Source organism: Lepisosteus oculatus, chromosome 4, assembly GCF_040954835.1.
Source record: "Lepisosteus oculatus isolate fLepOcu1 chromosome 4, fLepOcu1.hap2, whole genome shotgun sequence".
NCBI classification, from domain to species: domain Eukaryota; kingdom Metazoa; phylum Chordata; class Actinopteri; order Semionotiformes; family Lepisosteidae; genus Lepisosteus; species Lepisosteus oculatus.
The window spans coordinates 20,119,392-20,141,382 of NC_090699.1; the positions used below are offsets into that span (position 1 = coordinate 20,119,392).

Here is a 21,991-nt window from a genome sequence, read left to right on the forward strand (position 1 = left end):
TCTTTGTTGTCATTGTGCTGCTGTGCGATTACTTCTGCAGAGGCAGGGCTCCTGGTCTATCCTTGACCCCAGCTGGTCCTTTAAGGTACCCTAGCTGTATGGGTGGTTACAGATGTAAAATGCTTTGGGTAAAAGCATCCTCCAAATAAATGTGAATTGTATTGGCACACTCCATCTCAAATTTATTCAGCTTAATCAATTATTTTGCTATGACATAAATGACATTTATATATCTTCTGCTTTTCTTGATCACTTGCTCACACAAGCAAGTACTGGCCAGGATTTCTGACAGGTGAACTATTTTAGAACAGTGAAGCAAACATTCACACGCTGTGCTCTTCCTGGGGGAGTGATAAACCCGGTTGTATTTGTCACACACACAATGGCATCGTGAACAACTGCATTGGGGATAAAGGATGTTACCAGTCGCCGTGGCGGTAAGGGGGTGGGGAGCTGCTTGCATGCTCCAAGGGTCAGCTGAAGCCCCAGCTGATTCTGTTATAGGGCTGCAGTGAGGACACAGGCTAGGAATGCAGCCTCACAATGACCCACACAGGACATCCCAGCGCCACAGGAAAACAGACAAGACTGGCAGATTTATTCCGTTCCTGCCACAGCATTCATGTCACCTCGGCACGGGTCGCCTTAATGGACAAAGATCTCCTGCTGATCTGAAGGTTGATCTGCGACTGGGCTAACCTATTTTTGTTTTTTTTGAGCAAATGCGTGCAGAGAAGTTTGTTTCCCCCATTAGTTTATAGCTTTGGAATTTGACTCTTGGTGTGCAGTAGTTCTCTTGGTTTTCTAGAGTTAAGTTAAAACGCAGTTTCCCACTCCAAATTCTAAAATACATGAGGGTAAGCGCTTTGCCAGTCAGTTTTATTAACCTCGGACTGCATATTTGGAATACAAGGCTGCCAGTACCACAACTTGGTTCCAAAAAGCCAGGGATGTTGGATTGGGATTGGCTTAAGTAGAAATGTCTTTCACCTATGGGCTATGTTCATAAGACCTTAGTAAAGCTTCCAATCAGACCATAAAAATAAAAACACGCTATAACCCAAAATAAGAAACTCTAAAACAAAAGTTAAGAAATTCTCAAATAATGCTTTGATCTGAATGAGCTGAGCTGCCAGTATCAGTTTCTGTAAGAACATACGTTTCATATTTCCATAACAAGTGAAACATATTTTCATATTTATGTTTCCGTTAGCGTTTTGGTAATTAATGGCACTGAAGGCCCCTGCAGAGAAGGTTTACAGACACAAAATTGATTTAATATGTTTTTCCACAAAATAGCTTTTATAAAAAAAAGCTATACTGTGATCACTAATCATGATAAAGATTCCTGTTTGTCACGATTGACTACTGTGTCTAATATTTAAGACGTTAAACATCTTAAATGTAGCCATGTGAACAATCATTTTAAAAGACAGCAAAATAACATAGTGTAAAATTTTGAGTAGCGATTTACCCGAGATTTACCCGATTGCTCACAATTGCATTGGTTAAAGAACGTCTTCCAAAATAAAAATCATATAAAACTTGTACTTTTGAACTTTAGCAAGGTGGAGAATTTTATTCTTAGCACCAAAACTCTCTTACAAAAACAAACTTTTCAAAGACAAATCAAACATTTTGGGTCATTATTAGCTGACAGAGAACATTAATAAATAACAGATCAACAAATATTTTCAGATCAGAGCACATCAAACTGAAGATTGACTAAACTTTGGTTAGAAAAATAACAAAATCATGGCGAATATCCTGGCTTCTAACAGAAACACTCAGAGAAAAACTCCCTTTCCAATAGTTCATAACAAGTCCATTTCAGAAGCAGCCTTTTCACATCAAACAACATCTACAGACGCACTCAGAATAGGCACTACTACATGAAAATATTTTGGTTATCACAACAGATCAAAGAAATATGTGAACAAAAAGGGATCCATAGTCTTCATGGACATTTCATTTTCAAGCAGCAGTCAAACAGGAGTATAAAAAGTATGGGTTTTAAAAGGTACAAACTGAAACGTCAGTTTAAGAATACTTCTGCAAGGATAGGGTAGCTCAGGATAGGGTGTGGTACTATGAATTACCAGAGTCTGGATTTGTTCTCAGTAAACACCTGACCTTGAGAAGGGTGGCTCTGCTTCTCTCCCTGTGACAAAAACAGGGTATGGGACTGTGTGCAAGCACACAGGAAATCTCCAAAGCCGTTTAGATTAAGAGATAAGATAAGATCACTTTATTGGCCATATACAATTTTGTGCATGAGGAATTTATCTTTTCCTATACCCCAGCTTGCTCTCCATGAGTCCCACAGACAGGGAGAGAATCTTGGGGTCAGAACGCAGGGTCAGCCATTGTAAAGTGCCCCTGGAGCAGCTGGGATTAAGGGCCCAATGGAGTAGGATTCCGCAGCAGGCCGCGGGATTTGAACTGGCAACCTTCCAGCCACAGGCGCAGATCCTTAGCCACAGAGCCACCGCTCCACTATATTAATAGAATGTTCCCAGGATGCATGTTTCTGGAAGACGGGAGAAAAATGATGCACCCATAGAAAACTCCAGTGAACATGCAAATACAATGAAGGAACCCCAGTCCACAATCAAACCCACAGACACAAGGGCAGTGAGGTGAGGTGAGTGAGCTACATTACCCCTCAAGTCACCATGCCAGCCCCTGAAAATGCTACAATAAAGAATTAAATCTATATGAACCTTTGCAAACCTGCTGCAGTTCTACTATATTTAACAGTACCACCAAAAACAATATTTTCTGCGGTCTCCCCAGTTGACTACTCTTTATAACAGCACAGTAATGGTGCACACAAATTGCTCATTCCCGTATGGAAAGGTCTAATTCCAATAGTTAAAACTATACAAATTGTGTGCAAAACTGAACTGAACTTTGGTTAGAAAGCACGCTTTCTCCCTGTATACACTGTAATCAAATAACTTAAAACACATACTAGAAAACATTAAAAATAAACATATCACCTCTTTATTTTTCTAAAGGACTGCTAATTGCAGTTGTCATTTAGGTTTCCTAAAGCTACACTTACCAAGTTTTCCTCCTCAACAATGAAGGAGGAATACACAAGGAGAAAAAGTCCTATTGTATTATCTGAACATGTACTCCAAAAAATTGTATTCAGTTTTTGGTCTTTAAAGCAGTTTCACTAAGACAGATTTCATTGTAGACTCTTTCCATAAAAAATCCTGGCTTCTCTGAGACCCAAAGTTCTTGACAACTTAAAGCCCTTTTTTAAACATGGCTATACTCATGTCTAATTTCACAAGAAATAATGTGTTAAGTGACAACGTGGAAAGGAGTGTTCAATTGGACAGTGTTTCTTTACTGTATTGCCTCATATATTTACAGATTATCTTTGCCAAATACCAAATACCTTCCAAGTTTAGGACAGAGTGAATTGTGAAGAGTATTTAAAAGTCTGCCAGGCTTGAATGCTTTTCTAAAACTGTTTTTCACAACTTGTGCCTGTATCCTAGGTATTCTAGATCCCTGCACATGCTGTAGTAAATCTGGGCAAACCAATAGCAACACAGCAGAAGACTCCCAACCCCCTGCTTTCCTAATTTCCTGATTTCAGTGTCAAAGAATATCTGTCCTTGTGCAAGGAGAATTTCATTTTAAACAGAGTAATAAATGATTAATTGAAGTTAAATGTTTTTTCTTCAGTCAGACTCACTGACCTGTCTGTAAGCATCTGTTTGTCATGAGCAAGTTTGTACCCAAACAAATTCATTGCAGGCTCACAGGCACCCTGGACCACCTGGGCGAAATGGAAAGGTATGCTGAACCTCCATTTCTCCACCTGTTCCGAGGAGTTCTTTTGTGTGGAGTACACGCCACTGGTGTCCTTTGAAGTTTGGGTATTTCTGAGAATCCACTCTTTCACCTGTGGAGTGAAGGGAATATCAACAAATCTGTACATTTCAGTGGCTTTCTCGACCGGATACCGGGCAATGTCCTCGTAGCGCACGAGCATGTAGCGGTTCCTCAGCCAGGACGGCTGTCCCAGGCCGACCTCTGCCGACATCCGGATATTCTCACAGTTCACTTTCAACTTCTTCACCTCGTTTTCGTCGATGGGCACCTCCGTGTCCGTGGCCCATTTCTTCCAGTTCCTGTACCTGTAAGAGAAAGCCACCATCCGGGAGGCCAGGACCGCCCGGGGGTCCCGCACCAGCTGGATGACCTTCACGTCCAGGCGCGGGTCTTCGAGCAGCGGACGCAGGAGCTCCAGCTGCCTGACCCGCACCGTCTTGATGGCCACGTGCTGCTTCTGCCGGCACGACTCCGAGGCCAGGGTTAAATTCAGCGGTCCGCACCGCCGGGTCTTGCAGTGGTACCTCTCAGACACCTTCTTCACAGGTGGAGTGCACACGGGGTCTTCGCACAGACAGCTGCTGGAGTCCCTGCGGAACCAAGCCGGCGTGACGTGGTCCTCGGGTGGAGGGGCGATGAAGCGCTCGATCAGGGCGAAGTCGCAGAGGAAGAGCTGCCGGAGCACCTCCCGGTAGGCCTTCGCGGTCACAGACGCGTTGGTGCCCCCGGTCTCGAGCGTGAGCATCCGTTCGACGTGCCACAGCGGCTCGAACAGGTAAAACATGCTGCTGCCTTGCTGGTTAAAAAACTCGCCGACGAAGGAGGAGCCCGTCCTAGTCGTAGCCAACAGGAGGATGTGCCTGCGTGCGCCGGGGAGGTCGCTGTTCTGCCGCTGCTGCATCTGCTGCCTGTAGTTTTCCAGCCGCTGCTTGAACTGCGAAAACGCCAAGTCCAGCTCGCTGAGGACCGAATAGGAGCCATTTTCTGTCAGCACCAGGGGCTCCGAAACGCTGGAATCCAGTGGGGTCTGAGGCGTCTGCTTTGGTGCCAACTTGTCAGAGACCCTGTTAAGATAAAGAGATCAACAGATTCTAAACAGGGATTAGATTTTATATCTGTACAACTTTCCAAAATGAAAAGGAAAACATATGATCATCGATTTAATATTGAAATACAGTAAACCCATGGTTTGACAGAGTAATAGGGGGAAGGAGTGTCCATTAGAACTGAATGTCCGTTAAATCACGAACGTTTTATCTGCCCCAAAATACACTTTTATGAGGGAAAAAATATTTTTAATCAACAAATGCAATCAACAAATCAATTATATATACATTATTCTTGTGCGGTTTTATCATAAATATACAAGCTCTTTATTTAATGTATCGTAAGCATACCGTAGAACACAAAAAGTAAACATCCATAGTAAATAACTGACCTATAGGCCACCACCGATAATCCTCAATTTTAAACTTATGCAGTATTTATTTTTGCATTTCATCATTATTGAGAGGAAAGTCTGGTATTCATGATATAACAGGCAACAGTTGTCATTAACAACTTATTTTCTCTTTAGACTGAATTTGTTCATCTACGTGCTTGACGCTTTTTGCATAGTGCCAAGCGGAACACACAGTTTTAACTACTCATCTGTAGGCAGCAGTGTGTGCTGGACAGGCACAAAGAGAAATTCTTATGTTACCAGTGAACCTTTATCTTGACTTCCCCAAGGTTCAGACAGAGGTCATCTGCTACTTGAATGCTTTTGCACTCTGTGCTTCAACAACCTCTTAGCATGAATGCTTTGAGTTTCTAAACAAAAGTCTTTGTTCCCAAAAATGTAATAGACCTAGGACTTTTCACACCAGGATACACATGACAGATCATGTCCATACTAAAGCCAGTAAGCCACTGCTTCATCCAGCAGCAAAACCAGCCAGTGAGGATCACAGGAGAGGGTAATCCACTTGGCTCATTACTGTACTGTGAGTTAATATAAGCAAGTCAACATCCCTCATCTGGACTCTTTCTAAAAAAAATGACAGCACAGCCAGGAGAACTCGGCTACCACTAATGCCAAAACTGCTGCTTTCCACAACTGAGAAGAGACTGAGTGCTGTCATAAACTGTTGCACTAAAAGGGAGTTCTTTCCTGCAAAACCCACACGTATATTTGATCATTCCAGTTTACTAGTAAAGAAACTGTTCACTTTGGCCAGTGGATTTGTCTTTTCTGTCAGATACAGCAGGACTGTGCTTAAGAAGCCTTCAACTAAAGAGTCATTCAATCTAGACAGGTTTGGAGACTGTGACTCACAAGTCTAGTTGACACTGATTTCCATGGTGCGCAAACCAGGAACCGGCTATGCAGGCAATCTGCAGCTATCCTGCACTATGCCTGCTAAGGACCAATAATTAATAATAATAATAATAATAATTGCTTACACTTATATAGCGCTTTTCTGGACACTCCACTCAAAGCGCTTTACAGGTAATGGGGACTCCCCTCCACCACCACCAATGTGCAGCATCCACCTGGATGATGTAACGGCAGCCATAGTGCGCCAGAACGCTCACCACACATCAGCTATCAGTGGGGAGGACAGCAGAGTAATGTAGCCAATTCATAGAAGGGGATTATTAGGAGGCCATGATTGGTAAGGGCCAATTGGAAATCACTACCAATCACTTCTCTTTTCGAGAAGCACCCTGGGATTTTTAATGACCACAGAGAGTCAGGACCTCGGTTTTACGTCTCATCCGAAGGACGGCGCCTGTTTACAGTATAGTGTCCCCATCACTATACTGGGGCATTAGGACCCACATGGACCACAGGGTGAGCGCCCCCTGCTGGCCCCACTAACACCTCTTCCAGCAGCAACGTTAGTTTTTCCCAGGAGGTCTCCCATCCAGGTACTGACCAGGCTCACACCTGCTTAGCTTCAGTGGGTTGCCAGTTGTGAGTTGCAGGGTGATATGGCTGCTGGCCTTATAAAAGAGATACTGCCTCTGCTGCCATTTTACATCAGTTTCACAATTTTCCTTCATAGATGTTTTGAGTTCTAAAATAAAAACATTTGCAAACATCGTACAGCATTAGCTGACTATAATTAATAGTGCCAAAATACACAAGCATAACATTGAATTATGTGGGCTTCTGTAGATTTAAATTGAGATTACGAACAAAATTGTATTTCATTTTTTCATTATGCTGCAGAAAATAATTTTAGTTGCTGTTAGTATTTAATATTTTAAAATATTTCTTCAATGGAAAAAAGGTTAAAAAGAAACCTTCCTGAAAACTCCCCATACTCCCCTGAAGTGTTACATGACCTAAGGAGTCATGGGTGTTACACAGAGATGCTGACAAAACTAAATTGTTATACATTCTACTGAACCAAATAGAATGGCTAAATAGAACAAGCAGTCTTTTTACCCCCCCACCTGATTGTTTCCAGAAATTCATAAATCTCTGTTTCTAACTTTCAGTACCATTCTCTGGATATTTAACTAAATACGTAACAATCTTATTTAGGACAGCTGCCATGTAATGTATCTGTATCTCCAAAAAGAAAATAACAAATTAAGTCAGCCGAACTGGTTTCCGATTGTGAAAGTGGTCTCAGTTAGAAGGAAACAGAAATCACTGAAAAAGAAAAGGTTGTTAAAATTACAGTAACTGGAATGAAAAAGGCACCATTTTGTGCTTGCTAGTCACCAAATAATATAATTTGCCCCCCCTTTTACATCTTAAGAATAGAGATTGATATTATGCACGGCTCACATTTCTGTGTAAAAAGTTAAGCAATAAACTTAATTTAAGTGTTGTCATTAGAGATAGACAACAGATAAAACAGCAAAAAAATAAGAATATAATGAACATAATGAACAAACTCACAGAAAAACTGGCATTTGGGTCAGAATTGTTGTGGTCTGAAGAATTGAGAAGTAAAAGTACATCTTTTTCACTTTTCCCCTTACAATGCTACAGTATAAAATAGTTTTTAATTACTGAAAAACCACCTCAGGTCATGTAAGTGTTCTTATGAGGAACACATGGTAAATATCAGTGTGAAACTGCAAAGTAGATTGTCATGTTACTGATGAGACAGGATCAGCGAAGAGGGGACACTTTCCATTATCTACGATTGGGTTTGATCGCATTCCCAAAGTGGCAAATTTGCCTACAATTCACCCTGCTTTTAGAATAAAAGGTGCAACATAAAGTTTACTGCTACTTACAAGACTTACCTTGATATTATCTTATGTTCCTTCTCAATGATGACAAGTGCCACTATGAAGACTAGGAAAATTGTGTATTTGTTCCTCATTCTTGGATAAAAGTTTGCATTAGAAATTGGTTCTTATCCAATTCTGCTGACCTCCCAATTATGACACAAAGCGTCACAGTCGCCTCTTCAGACTTCCAAGAGCCTCTTCTGTGGGCTGCACTGCAGCAGCTCCTCATACAGGTCCAGCCTGTGCCAACATTAAAACAGGAGTGTTAAAATGAATATTGCTCACTAAAGTTAAATGTGAAGAACAGTAATTCTGGAAGATCATAAATGTTTACATTAACCATGAAATGAAACAAGGACCCTTTCAGAAATAAGCAAGACATCTGACCAAATTCAAAGTAATTTTTAAGTTTTTGCTTCAGAACATCCACTGATGGACCCAAATGACCCATGTTCCTTTATTTTCATTTAAAAACCTTACATTTTATCTGACTTCCTTCTTGTATAAAGTGGAATTCTTTAAAACAAAATGATTTTAGGTACTTTTCAACCTTTTCTGTGTTGATTAAAAGGTAGCCATTTCCTAACTGAAATTCCATTTTGTTTATTAAAGATTAAATATGCTTCATTGATAATAATAATAATAATAATAATAATTGCTTACACTTATATAGCGCTTTTCTGGACACTCCACTCAAAGCGCTTTACAGGTAATGGGGTCTCCCCTCCACCACCACCAATGTGCAGCCCCACCTGGATGATGCGACGGCAGCCATAGTGCGCCAGAACGCTCACCACACATCAGCTATTAGTGGGGAGGAGAGCAGAGAGTAATGAAGCCAATTCATAGAGGGGGATTATTAGGAGGCCATGATTGGTTAAGGCCAATGGGAAATTTGGCCAGGACGCCGGGGTTACACCCCTACTCTTTTCGAGAAACGCCCTGGGATTTTTAACGACCACAGAGAGTCAGGACCTCGGTTTTACGTCTCATCCGAAGGACGGCACCTGTTTACAGTATAGTGTCCCCATCACTATACTGGGGCATTAGGACCCACGTGGACCACAGGGTGAGCGCCCCCTGCTGGCCCCACTAACACCTCTTCCAGCAGCAACCTTAGTTTTTCCCAGGAGGTCTGGGAAAGCATCCATGCTTGTACAGAGGACCCACAGATACCTGGCACACAAAGCACATTTATTTCCTGTGGATTCAGGCGGTGATATTTATAAAAACTACTGTCAAATGACAAATATTCAAGTAAAATATATTTCAAAATCTCGGGTTTCAAAATCAAACTCTTTCCACTTTAAGCTGCCAATAAAAAGAACAAAAAGAACACATCTGCAATCTGTCCAGCTCTGCAACTTAAGTCACTTAGCAGAAGCACAAGAAGTGCTTCCCTACATCTGTGTGAAATATCTAAGAACGCACATCCTTTTTTTGCTTTTTGTGGCTTCCTGTGATCTAATCAAGAAATAAACAACAATCATCTTAGCTGCCCACGTAATCTGTGCAGTTGTCTGCTATTTCTTTCAATGCTTTGTCCTGGTTACAATAATGTTTAAGAAATGTACTCCCTGATGACAATGTATCTAAAACAAAAACATAGTTTCTTAGATATAGAACAAATTAATTAAATGCCACCTTTCAACATTATCAACACTATCGTACAATTTCCTAAATTGGTTATATTGATGAGTGAGTGAGGCCATAAGAAATGCGCCCTGTTAAGACACAAAATAACATCAACACTGACAACTGTAACCAACAGATCTTCACAGTATTTCTGTCTGGTTTATGTTGTTTCCAAAGTTCTCACTGAAAATGCAGATATTCAGACATAGATGTATGAATTTTAAAAGATATTAAAATGTATAAAAGATGTTGAGACATGCATGTATAAAACCAAAAATATATATTTTTAAACATAATGTTATAAATATAATACAATTTAAATGATAACATGTGCCTATGAGATGATGATATTGGTACTCTCCTACACCAAAAACCCAGCACTCATCAGAATCTTCCTGGAACTTTGTGTTGTGGTCTTCTGATGTGGCACCCCCCCCACTACTTTGTGAACAAATTTGTTAAACTCGGCAACATTTTTTTTTCACTAAAGAAACCTGGCACAACCCAGTGGTGCTCAAAATGATTACATTGTCATTCGCAAACAATGCCAGCATGTGCATCCAGACCAGGATGTCATTCAAGTGTGGCAGATACTGCAGAGTACATCTGGAGCTCACACAGCGGATTAAAGCAGATAAATACAAAAAGAGTTGAGAGTATGTCATAAAAGCATTTGCCAAGGTGACTTTGTATTCAACAGCAGCACCATCTGCAACCTAAATTCTCTTAATATGAAAACAACCTTGTAGCGGGTGTCACTTTGCTCTCCCTGCGGCATGGAGCATGGTCTTTGACACCTCCAAAATGATTTCAGACAGTCAGCTTTAAAAAGTTCATTAATATCTGGCTGTAGATCATTCTTCAGCAGGTAAGCCAGGGGCGAGTCAGATTCCCATGGGCTTTCCAGGTGTTTTCAATTAGCAACCTATTAAGACCTCAACACAGGTGATTTGGCTTTAACACTTTAAATTAAGTAATTCGTCTCAGAGGATTCTCAGACCCTCAAGGACTGAATTTGCTCATTCCTGATTTAAAGTGTCCTTGATAAATGAAAACATGAAAGAGGTATCATGATATTGCTTAAGTTAAGATAACACAATCATTTTATTCAGTACTATACAGAATTTATGTGGCTTGCACTGCAAAACTGTCATTTAGAAAAACACCAATTAAGGTAATGCCTTTTTTTTACCCAAAAGTACATTTTAGACTTAATATTCTCCACTTTGTAAAAGCAGAAGAGTGACATGCAGACGTGTAATCAATAAAAACAATGTAGAAACCCTCTTAAGTACAGCTGCTGTTGATGTATGTTTTGAGAAAGTCTTTATGTCTGTCTTGTCATTCAATTAATAAAGTAAAAAGATATAGAATTTTTTATTTCCAAAAACATTGGAACACCATTTAACTAAACATAACAGATTCAAAAAAAAATATGAGGCAAGGTAAATTGATTCACAAAATTCTAAATAGTTCTAAATCAGTATTAGGATGCAAGTTACAACTGTACATGTCCATAAAGCTGTAAGCAATATCCACTGTAAAAGTTTTTTTAAAACATGTTTTTATTAAACAATGAACTATACACACAACTGCTGGTTTAGTACTCCGCTGTCTACAGTAGCAGGACAATGAGCATAAACAGTAAAAACAAAAACATTATTGAGTGCTTGCGAGTTATTAACAATACAGCTTTCAAAAATACTTGATAAAACATAAAATACTGTGCTCCAGATTTCTACATCACATCATCTCTGTTTTAAACTGGCATTTGTTAATGCACTTGGTTAACCCCTGAGCTGTGAACAGAATGACAACCTGGTCACCTGACACCACGAGCTCCACAGAGCCTTACAGGAGAGTCTGCACTGATGGAGAAAATTACAAGCACTTGAAGACCCTCACACCTACATTCAGACATAAAAACAGAGTTCAGGAAAAAAGTTCCCAACCAACCAAACAGATCCTTAACAGATCCAACCAAAGAACAAATGTTTGTTTCTTTTGTTATTTGTTTCTGAAAAAGAGATTTCGAAAATGTAGCCCAGTTTGCAAAACAACACAGGCTTTATTTCCTTATGAAGCTCAAAAATGAATTTTGGGTAGGCATCCAGTAAAGTTTTTTTTTTATTTTCTCCATTTCTAATAAAATAACATATTTGCTATCTGGGTCATTTAGAAAGAATGAAATTAATCTTGTTATTTGAAAAGAATGAAACAGAATTTTTGCCAATTTCCTTCTAGTAACAGTGAAGGTTTACTGGGGTTTAGTGATTGGACTTTGGCCAATACAAATCCATGGCCGATTACTCATACACAGATGTTTAACACAAAACTTTTACCTTTTAACTTATTCACAAAAGAAACGAGACAAAAAGGTTTGCACATAATATCGGTGGGGGGGAACAGAATATATCACATTTATGTGCTAACAAAGTCGAAAGTGTGTGTGTCAATTTCCAGTAGTGTCTTTAGAGAAATGCCTGGATAACATCTTTGAATCAATTAGCTACTACTTACTGAACAAGCCAGTTCCGCCAAATGGCCTCCTCTCTTAGTAACTTTTTTAAGTTCTTATTAAATAAGTTTGCATCATGCTTGTAATATGGAAATTCAAATCAAGTTGAGCAGAATAAAGTGGACAAGCTGACCTTCTGAACTGACTCTGGCCAAGAGGAATGGATGACCCAGCTTTGGAAAGACTTTCTTAGAGCAATCACTGCTAAAAGCTCAAGATTATTTCACAAATCACTCTGAAATTTAAACCAGGATGATGATTTTGACATCTTCCCCCCAGAGCCCAATCATTTTCTTGTAGAATTATAAGATACACTGCACAACATACAGTGGCCTCAGTTAACTTAAACCCTGTTCCTTGTGTAACTGGAATAAATGATTTTTTCCCACAGGGTGCTGTATATGCCTAATATTCCAGAGCATTTCAATTGCATTCTAAATATCTTTAAAAAACACAGGAAAAAAAGATTTAAGAAAAGTGTGTATCAGTGTTTCTACAGCCCAGCGTAGCACGTTTTAATGGTATCATAAGAAATAAACCTTTGACGTCCACTCGGCCTGCTTTCCCAATGAGTACCAGGGGTTAATCCTTCCGGGGGTAATAGGCCAGCCAGAGTGTGATGCTGACCACATCACCTCCAACTCCAGTGTCTGATGGTCGAGAAAAATGGTGGCCCTTACCCCCCATTCCCTCCTGGGCCTTTATGGCCTGAAAGGGGACCTACCTGCCCTACCTACCATGATGTGAATGATACTGCACTATACACTACACTATGTGTCTTTTTGAAGAATTTAATTTTCGTTTTAAAGTGGCTAAGCCAGTACCAACGCTTGCTCCGAACAGACGTTTAGTAGGCATGTTCAGAAATAGCAGGCCAGGCCTGGGCAAAGTCATTCAGTCAGGACTGTCCAGCTGGCTCAGCTCAGGCTCTCAGCAGGGCACTGAGTGGGCGGACGTCTGGCAGCGTAACTCTCCATTATACAATAATCGCCACTGTTGTTTTGTGTAGCACTCGCACTGCACTATTCCTTTCCAGCATTGTAACAGGCAGAATGGTGGCGCACTGGTTACCAGTATGTCTCTGGAGTGTTCCTCTCACAGTCCAAAGACATACTGGTAGGTTGCCTGGCTTCTGAGATAACTGAGCCTAGGTGCGTGCGTGCGTGTATCTGTGTGGTTCTGCCCCGTGATGGACTGGCATCTCGTCTAGGGTGTTTCCCCCTTTGCGCCTGTTGCTTGCCCGGACAGTCTCCAGCTACCCAACGACCCTGAATTGGAAGAAGCAGTTACACAATGGATGGAAGCTGAAATGAGCTTCAACCCTATCTGCTGTTTCCATCTCTGCTTACGCAATGTTAAACTATACAAACACACTGTAGATCACCCTGGATAAGGATAATAACTGTTATTATTAACAGTGACATCAATACCATCGATGAGTGTCACCTCATCCCTCCACGCCCTGCTTCCCCAGCTCTGCTGTAAAGTGCTGAAGGGCTGCCAAGGTGCAGAACAGCTGCACAGGAAACGCTGTATTCCTTCTGTTCCGTTAGCAGGGCAGTAACAGTGAGCCCAGCAGCTGGGGTTTCCAAACTGGGAGAACGTCCCCACCCCCCCTTCAAGTACTACTATTTAAAACAGCAAAGCGGCCCAACGCTGTCTTGCATATCCTCATTTGAACCTATTCCAGAAAAAGATGACAGCTTGGTCTGCATGTTAGTGGAGTACTTGCCATCTTGCCGCGAAGTTTCAGAGATAAGGTGGAGGGGGGAACTGTCAAAGTTAAACTCGTCACTATTGAAGGTGCAGGACATCCACTCGTACTGTAATTACTGGTCTTCAGGCTACACTTCCCTCACCTGTCTCTTCTGCTTCCAGATTTGCAAGTGATATCCTGAACATCCAGTTGAGCAGCTCTGCCGATGTCTTCTGAAGCTGAGCGAGCTCAGGGAATTATGGGTCTCTTCTATCACCACTCCTCGACAGAGACCACTAGGCAATGTGGCTGGAGAAGCACATCCAGCTCACAAGAACTCTTTGTGGGATGTGAACAAAGAAGGAACCCGAGAAGCACGTATTCACATTGAATTGCAACTATTCTGAATCAGCCAAGTCCAGTGATCACATTAAATCATGTACAGTACAAAGCATATTAATATGTATATTACAGGAATCACACTCTATTAAGAAGGTTTCCTGAACGTTATGTATTGGATCACTGTTTGACCATACTCATACCTGTTTGTGCTAGTCCTTTCAGGGCTCCGACTCTGATGACAATAAGACTCTATCTGCCTACTCGGAAGAGATGCAGAAAAGGACAGTCTTACTTCAATTCCACGGCCTAGAGCTGTTATGAAGTGCCAAATCATGGGGAGGAGGTAACCTTTTTAACCCTTAATGGGGTTCAGTGTCACAGCGTTTAAGATTTTATAAGAACAAATATATGCAGCCATATCACCCTGCAACTCACAACTAGCAACCCACTGAAGCTAAGCAGGTGTGAGCCTGGTCAGTACCTGGATGGGAGACCTCCTGGGAAAAACTAAGGTTGCTGCTGGAAGAGGTGTTAGTGGGGCCAGCAGGGGGCGCTCACCCTGCGGTCCGTGTGGGTCCTAATGCCCCAATATAGTGACAGGGACACTATACTGTAAAAAGGTGCCGTCCTTCGGATGAGATGTAAAACCGAGGTCCTGACTCTCTGTGGTCATTAAAAATCCCAGGGCGTTTCTCGAAAAGAGTAGGGGTGTAACCCCGGTGTCCTGGACAAATTTCCCATTGGTCCTTATCAATCATGGCCTCCTATTAATCCCCATCTATGAATTGGCTACTTTACTCTGCTCTCCTCCCCACGGATAGCTGATGTGTGGTGAGCGATCTGGCGCACTATGGCTGCCATCGCATCATCCAGGTGGGGCTGCACATTGGTGGTGGTGGAGGGGATCCCCATTACCTGTAAAGTGCTTTGAGTGGAGTGTCCAGAAAAGTGCTATATAAGTGTAAGCAATTATTAATTATGAACAGCTGAAAGCAGTGACATGTTTGCTTTACACAGCCAAAGTCTCAAGTTTATAAATGTCAGCTCTGGCTCACTGGTGGTTAAAGTGCTATACTTACACTTCACTAATCGCCACCAAACCAGAGATGTGTCAAAACCACTTCTAGAGTCTAGTGTCCTGTAGAGTCCTGTACAGGTCTACTTGTTGTTGCAATATTAAACCTGTAACTGTCTGACATGTCAACCAATATAACCTCCTCATGTTTGTAACCACTTATTAAATCAATAAGAGACAAAAATAAGTTCTCTCCTGATGACTGCATTGAGAAATACATAAAAACAAAGATGTAGTGAAAATGCCCTGTAAAGTTCTAGTGTGCTTTGTTGTAGTCAGTACTGCACTGCATTTTGCCATTTTTTAGTTTTCTGCTTTGTATGTCTTAACATTTGCAGGGATTATGCAACTATTGTTTATTTGTTTCCTCTCCTCGGGAAATTGTTTTAAACTTAAGAATAAAAACAACGGGTCCAAAAAAATGAAGTGGAAGGATTTTTCAAAATGTTGTACTGGTATCACTCATATTATAGGTATGTTGAAGCAATATGTTGGCATGAATGCATTTAAATTTTCTGACTGCTTGGCCAGTAAAGATCCTGTGTTAGGTTTCACAAGAGCAGATGAGTTAATCCCAGTATCCTAGCAAACGTTCAGCCTATCTTCCATCCCTTGCATTCCCCCTTAGTTCAATCGCTGAAACAGTATCTCACTTCTCCATCTTGTATGTAATGTAGCTACCATCGTCTCATTCTATATATGAATATACCACTACACTGCACAGGCACAGAAGACCTCTCAGAAAGTTGCTCTGTAATGGATCTTCCAGTATTCTAATACAAAGCTGCAAACCTTCAAATTGTCAGTTCCTCTAAGCTTGCCTGTTTGTTATCACTTGGGGAAGAAATCCATAATTGGTCTTAAACGTCACAGTCTCCAGAGAAAACTTGAATGTGTGCCCAGAAGAACAAAAAGCTTCTCATGGAGAACGTTATTTGTGTGATATTCAATGTACAGCCTAAAGACATTTGCTCTGCAAAAAAAAATCACATTAGCTACCATTAGAAACTGATACCAGAAAGCTGAAAACAATTGGTGTTAGAGTTTGAAATTGGAGTTTGAAGCATCTTGAAGTAAAAATATTTCACTGCTATATAAATTTTGGAGAATGTAGTTTCTTTGGCAGGGTCTGCTTCTAGAATTCTAATGTTTAAGTATTAGAAAAGGTATGACATACTCCAGGAAGGCAGGTTTTTGTACCTCAGTGATTGACTTATGTACTGTAGAATGATTGACAATGCACTGTAGTACTGACACAGTTTCAAGCTTTGTCTGCATCATCATCTGATTTCAGTTTGGACTTCCTAGTGTGTAGAATTGAGGTCAAATATTTCCTTAAAGTTAACAAGGCAAGTAACACACCTATGGTTTGGCTCTGGTAGTGACAAGCTCTTATTTGACTGACTAAACTAGTGTATGATATTACTAATATATTTTATCCAACTCATTTTTCTAGGTTTTCAATTGTAATTACTTTTCAGAATGTTTCAGCATTTGTTTTGCACTTGGAGGTAGTGTTACAATGTGTAAATAAAAGTAAAATTAGACTACATGATATGAGACTTTGGAAAGGGTGTGCAGACTTTCTATAGAAACTGTTTCTATTATGTTTCAATATATGCCGTGTCCTTGACCCAAATGCAAACTTCATGAGAACATAAGAGGATGACCAGGGCCTTGCCCAGTTTATAAAATTCCTTTGGAAGCATTTGTGTTCAGAACAGAGGAGGTACTACGTCTGTTTTTCTCCCTGGGTGGCTGTCTGTTAATAACTGCACTAAACTGAGCTGTAACTTCTAATACAATTACACTCAGCAACAGCAAGTACTGCCAGGGTTGGGTGCTTCAACTCCAATCTCTGGCTACACAATCTCCTGTCACTTGCCAGACACCTGGTGAGCTCACAGTGCCATCAGTCCTCTAGTCTACACCAGCTCTCTGGTAGGCAATACTGGGACTCATGAAACCTGACAGAAGGCTCTGACAAGTACATATTTCAGAGGAGACACAATTCTGTCCCTCACATGTCCTGTGCTAGCACACAAGTCAGTAGTGAGCAACTTTGGGGAGGAATAAACATAATAAAATAACCATTCTATTTTTTTATATTTCCAATTTCTGATTTACAATTTCATTGAGAAGTTTAGAAAACACAGGACTTGAAATCAGTTTTTAATCAAATAAAAACAGACCTCCCTTGTATTACAGATGTCATTGCCAGATTCTGTCACAAAGAGCCTTACACACATTATATACCGCATCAGAATTGGACATTCTTCAGCTCCCTTTTTGCAGTACGCAATTGGAAAGGATTCTGAACCACCAAACTAGTGCAAATCATGTCAATGGTGTGCTATACAAAGCACACAGTAAAATAGCTGGTTTGCCAAGAAGCTTCTGTTGACCAAAAACAAATGCTTGATTTAAACAAAGCCAAATGTTATCTGACTTCTGCTTTTGCAAGACAGGAAGGCTTGGAGGCTGCACACTAGCTGTGCAAACTAAAACCTGATTCAGAGCATGCCAAATTGATTTGTTTCTAAAAATAAATCAAAAGCAGCACCATATTGTAGCAGTCAATGATTAATTGCAAATAAGTAAATATAACTAATTATCAAGGCTTATGCTGTGTCCATCAGCCTGTCACTTACAGCACTGGAACACAGATTTAAAATATTCAATAATCACCGGAGCATTTGACGAATTTGATGATCTGTTCAAGCAGAAACTACCATCATTCTGCTCACTATCTTGTAACAAATTATACTCACTCATGGTTCAATGTCTTTTTAAGAAACAAAGGATGCTATAATATTGGCTTAGTGGGTACAGCAGCACAAGGATAGTTCTTAGGGAAACCTTATTACTGATATTAATAAAAAATATGAATATTAGAATGAATACTAATATTCCTCCCAGCCTCAATATGCTCTAGATTTGCACACAAAACAGACTTTAAAATCAATCTAGCAATAAATCAAGAAACAAACCACCAAAAAACTCCCACACTATTTTATACGTGTTTGTAAAAGCTGCAGTTTTCAGAGTAGAAAACATAATGTTGTGCTATCCATTTACCGGACATTTAAGATCACAGTTGCCTTTGTCTGCCTTCTAACCTTAACAGCAGTGTAGCACAACACCTGCCTTAGAAATATTGACAATTTTGATATAAACTAATACTGTACACAATGAGTACAACTTGTGGCTTATGACATCTACATCTTTATTTTTAAAAAGAGGCTTAAGTCCAAGGCAATTATAGTCCAGTCTCTTACAGTCTATAGTCTTATAATCTGTATTTCTATACGAGCAGAAGACTCTCTAAGAGCTGCAGATTTTGGTTCAGTGACACTAACATTGCATAAATACCGGACTTCAAGAACGACACGAGGCCAAAAATGTACACTCTTTCCATGGAGATTTAAATAACTGAAAACTATACTAGACAAAAAGACGAAAAAGAATAAGAGGACAAAGGGGTTTGTGGCTTCCCTAGGGGAGTGAAGAGAGATACAGAGAATGGACAAGGAAACCCACTGTGGAGAACTAACCAGGGACCTCTTATGGAAAACAGGATGGTGAAATTACAGCAAAAGCCCCCCCCCGTTAACTAAACATTTGGTTATTAATAGCTATGTTAAGTACTGTAGCTCATCCCGTTTTAACTTAAAGGTATCTACTTCAAAAACGTGGTTTCACAGCCCACTCTGTACAGTGTCTTCCTTTCTCTTGAACTGAAGAGCGCATTTTTCCTTATCCTGATAAAACCCTTCAAGTTGGATGCGTAAGATTCGCATTTTTTTTCCCTGTTCAATTGCTACATTATCACTTGCATAGGCCACCTTCCCGCATTAACATCTATTCAGCAGCACCGGCAATTCTGATTACAGGACGCGAACCCCCACGGGCACATTGTGTCTAGTAACACCTCTGAGGAAAGACGAGCCAAGAAGGAAAGGATTGAGGATGAAGATGTCCACCCTTAAGGAGAGCGGTGTGAAATGCATTATAGTCAATAGCAACAATCAAAAGGTGTATCTTTGCTCCCCAATGTCTTTATCTTACAGCCAAAAAATAAATTAAGTAGAATCTTAAGTGTAAAAAAACATTGCCCTCTCCGCCTTTGTCCAAGAAGTGGTGCTTATAATTATTCATTCTCCTCTTCAGAGTTGTTTGAAAGTCCGAAACCCAAGCTGATACTAGCCAAATTCAAACATGTTTAGCGTCTGGCAAAGCTTAAAAGCGTATCATTTTGAACCCACGAGTCCCCACTGTTCTTTAGTACATCCACCCCCACGGACAGCAATCAGCGGCACCGCCTTGGTGGTTGCGGCAGGGGTATATATGGAGCTGGTACTGGGAAGCCAAACAGGGTGAAACCGGTCTGAGCAGTTGCCCAATGTTATAAAGCTACAAAACCACAAAAGAATCACTCTTTGGCTTTCGAAATTTCTTTAACCTTGTCTCAACCGTTATACTTTTGTTATTATTACCCAAGATAAGACGGGCCAAAATTAAGATATTTTTTGTATCCATTATTTTGCTAGCAAGCAGGAATAAAAAATGCTACTATATTCATGCCTAATTTCTTACACCGCAGGAACTAAGAGCTCTTTTGTAACAACGCCAACTATGTGTTTAAACAAGAATAAACCTAAAAGTAGCCCACGCCGGTTGGTATTTAAGAATTAGTCACCGAATACCAATGGAGTGAAACTTCATACGGTTCTGACTTGTAATTCAGACAAGGGAGAAGGGTTATACAGTACTGCAACTGTTTTTTTTAATAAGTTATTAATTCATTCACTTTTTTAATATAATTGTTTTATAAAAATAATTCTGCAAAGACCGCTGAAAAACCGCTCACCGAAGTTGGAAGTGTAATATCAATCCGAAAAAAAAAACTAAATCCGAATACCAATGAAACTCAACAAACTGCATATAATGTACATGAAGCACACAGTGCTATAGCAAAATATGGTGATGTGCAATATGTGCTACCTTGCAAGCTGTGAGAACCCTAGCACAGCAGTGCACTGTTAATACGACCTGATGCTTAACCGCACAGAAACTCAATATCAGCGGCTTTTAAAAAGGCAAGCTTTCGTGTTCGCGGATTAGTTTTTTTTTTTAAATAACCAACCCATCACACTGCATCACACACTCGCGGTTTGGAACATCTCAGAGCCTATAACGCAGACAGTTTCGTCACCGACTGTACACCGGGTTCATCCATTTTTAATCTCTGGTCTCTCTTTCGGCTCAGCATCTCCCGACACCCAATCGGGCTGTGATCTGGGTCTCAGGCACGTGTGGTCAGCTTGAAGTCTTCTTTACATTATTAAAAAGAAGGTTTTCTATTTTTCTACACCATAAAGTTTTAGCAATTAAAAAGTTTAGTTATTAACGGAGCTATAAGCCTCACTCCTGCCCACTTTAAAGTACATACCTTGTCGTCTTTCCTGCCTTGTATTAGGTACTGAAAACTTGTCAAAGTCATAGACTTCCTCTCATACGTTGCCATATCAATTTATTCTGCGACAAATATAGAAGTGGTAATAGTATCATTTACAGTAACATTAAGACAAGCATAAATGCTTTCAATCCTACTAACGTGTAGTCACATACCGTAACAACATGCTGTTGCACAAACCTTTGCCTAACGCTGATGCTAAATGAAGGACACGGTAAAAGTTTCAAATACTTACACGACCACACTCTGTAGAGTAATTTAAGATATTGGTGCAGAAGACTACGTGCGCCGTTGCATCCCTCATTTTCCTGTATTTCCGAAAAAAGCTGAACCTCTGTGTGTGCGGACACCAATTTCCGTTATTCTATCAGAAGAATTGTTTCCACGTCCATTAGAAGGAGCGCTGCATTTTCACTGCAGCGATTACAGAGCAAACTCCACAGTGGGAAAGAGTAACCAAGAAATCAAACCCTCACCAAAGTTTTTTTTTTCCCAAATCCTGATTTAGATGTTGGCTGATGCGCCACAGATATGTTTAAAGGCGTTGTAAGGAACACATAGGGCAAATCAGTTTAAAATAGTCTCTTTACTCCCCAGTCTATCAAGATTGAAGTCATACACTGAAGACCACGTTTGAGCGAACTCTCGTCCTCCAACAAATGCTCAGCTGAACTCCGAAACCGGGCTCTCCTCAGACACCGAGCCACGTGACCGCACCGTCCCTCCCGGTAATTTGAATTTCTAAACAAGGATCCCACTGTTGAATGAATGAACTGTTATAGGTCGGGTCTTGTGCTGGCCTTTCATGGCCCACAAGACGGTTTAAACCCACCTTTGCCTTTTTTTAAACAAAATCCCACTTTTAAAGAAATGCAAACACCTAAGAGGTTTTAAGCCTCCTGCCTGCAGAGATGTGAACGTGGCCAGGTTTGAGTTCCACAGAGTTTGTATCTGGACAAAGAGCAAAGAGCCAATGACAGTGGGGAATTTACGTTGGGAGTAAAATACCTACACTAGAACTAAAGTTATCGTACGTACTGTATTCAGTTCCTTATGACATTTACCTGCAGGATTGCAATTTACAATTGAAATTCACTATGAAATGGAATAACCGATGTATTCTTTGCAATATATACAAAGAAGATGGTTCGCGTT

At 40.5% G+C, this 21,991-nt stretch overlaps 1 protein-coding gene across 1 annotated transcript; it reads right to left on the reverse strand.

Annotated features, from left to right (window-relative positions):
* Positions 1 to 1,539: 1,539 nt before the first annotated feature.
* On the reverse strand, positions 1,540 to 21,536 carry chst3a (carbohydrate (chondroitin 6) sulfotransferase 3a). The gene is made up of 3 exons (XM_006630355.3): positions 21,072 to 21,536; positions 8,107 to 8,334; positions 1,540 to 4,919 (listed from the first exon to the last, which is right to left on the reverse strand). The coding sequence occupies exons 2-3, from the start codon at positions 8,184 to 8,186 to the stop codon at positions 3,677 to 3,679; spliced, it is 1,323 nt and encodes a 440-aa protein (XP_006630418.2). The 5' UTR covers positions 8,187 to 8,334; positions 21,072 to 21,536; the 3' UTR covers positions 1,540 to 3,676.
* Between the last annotated feature and the right edge of the window lie 455 nt (positions 21,537 to 21,991).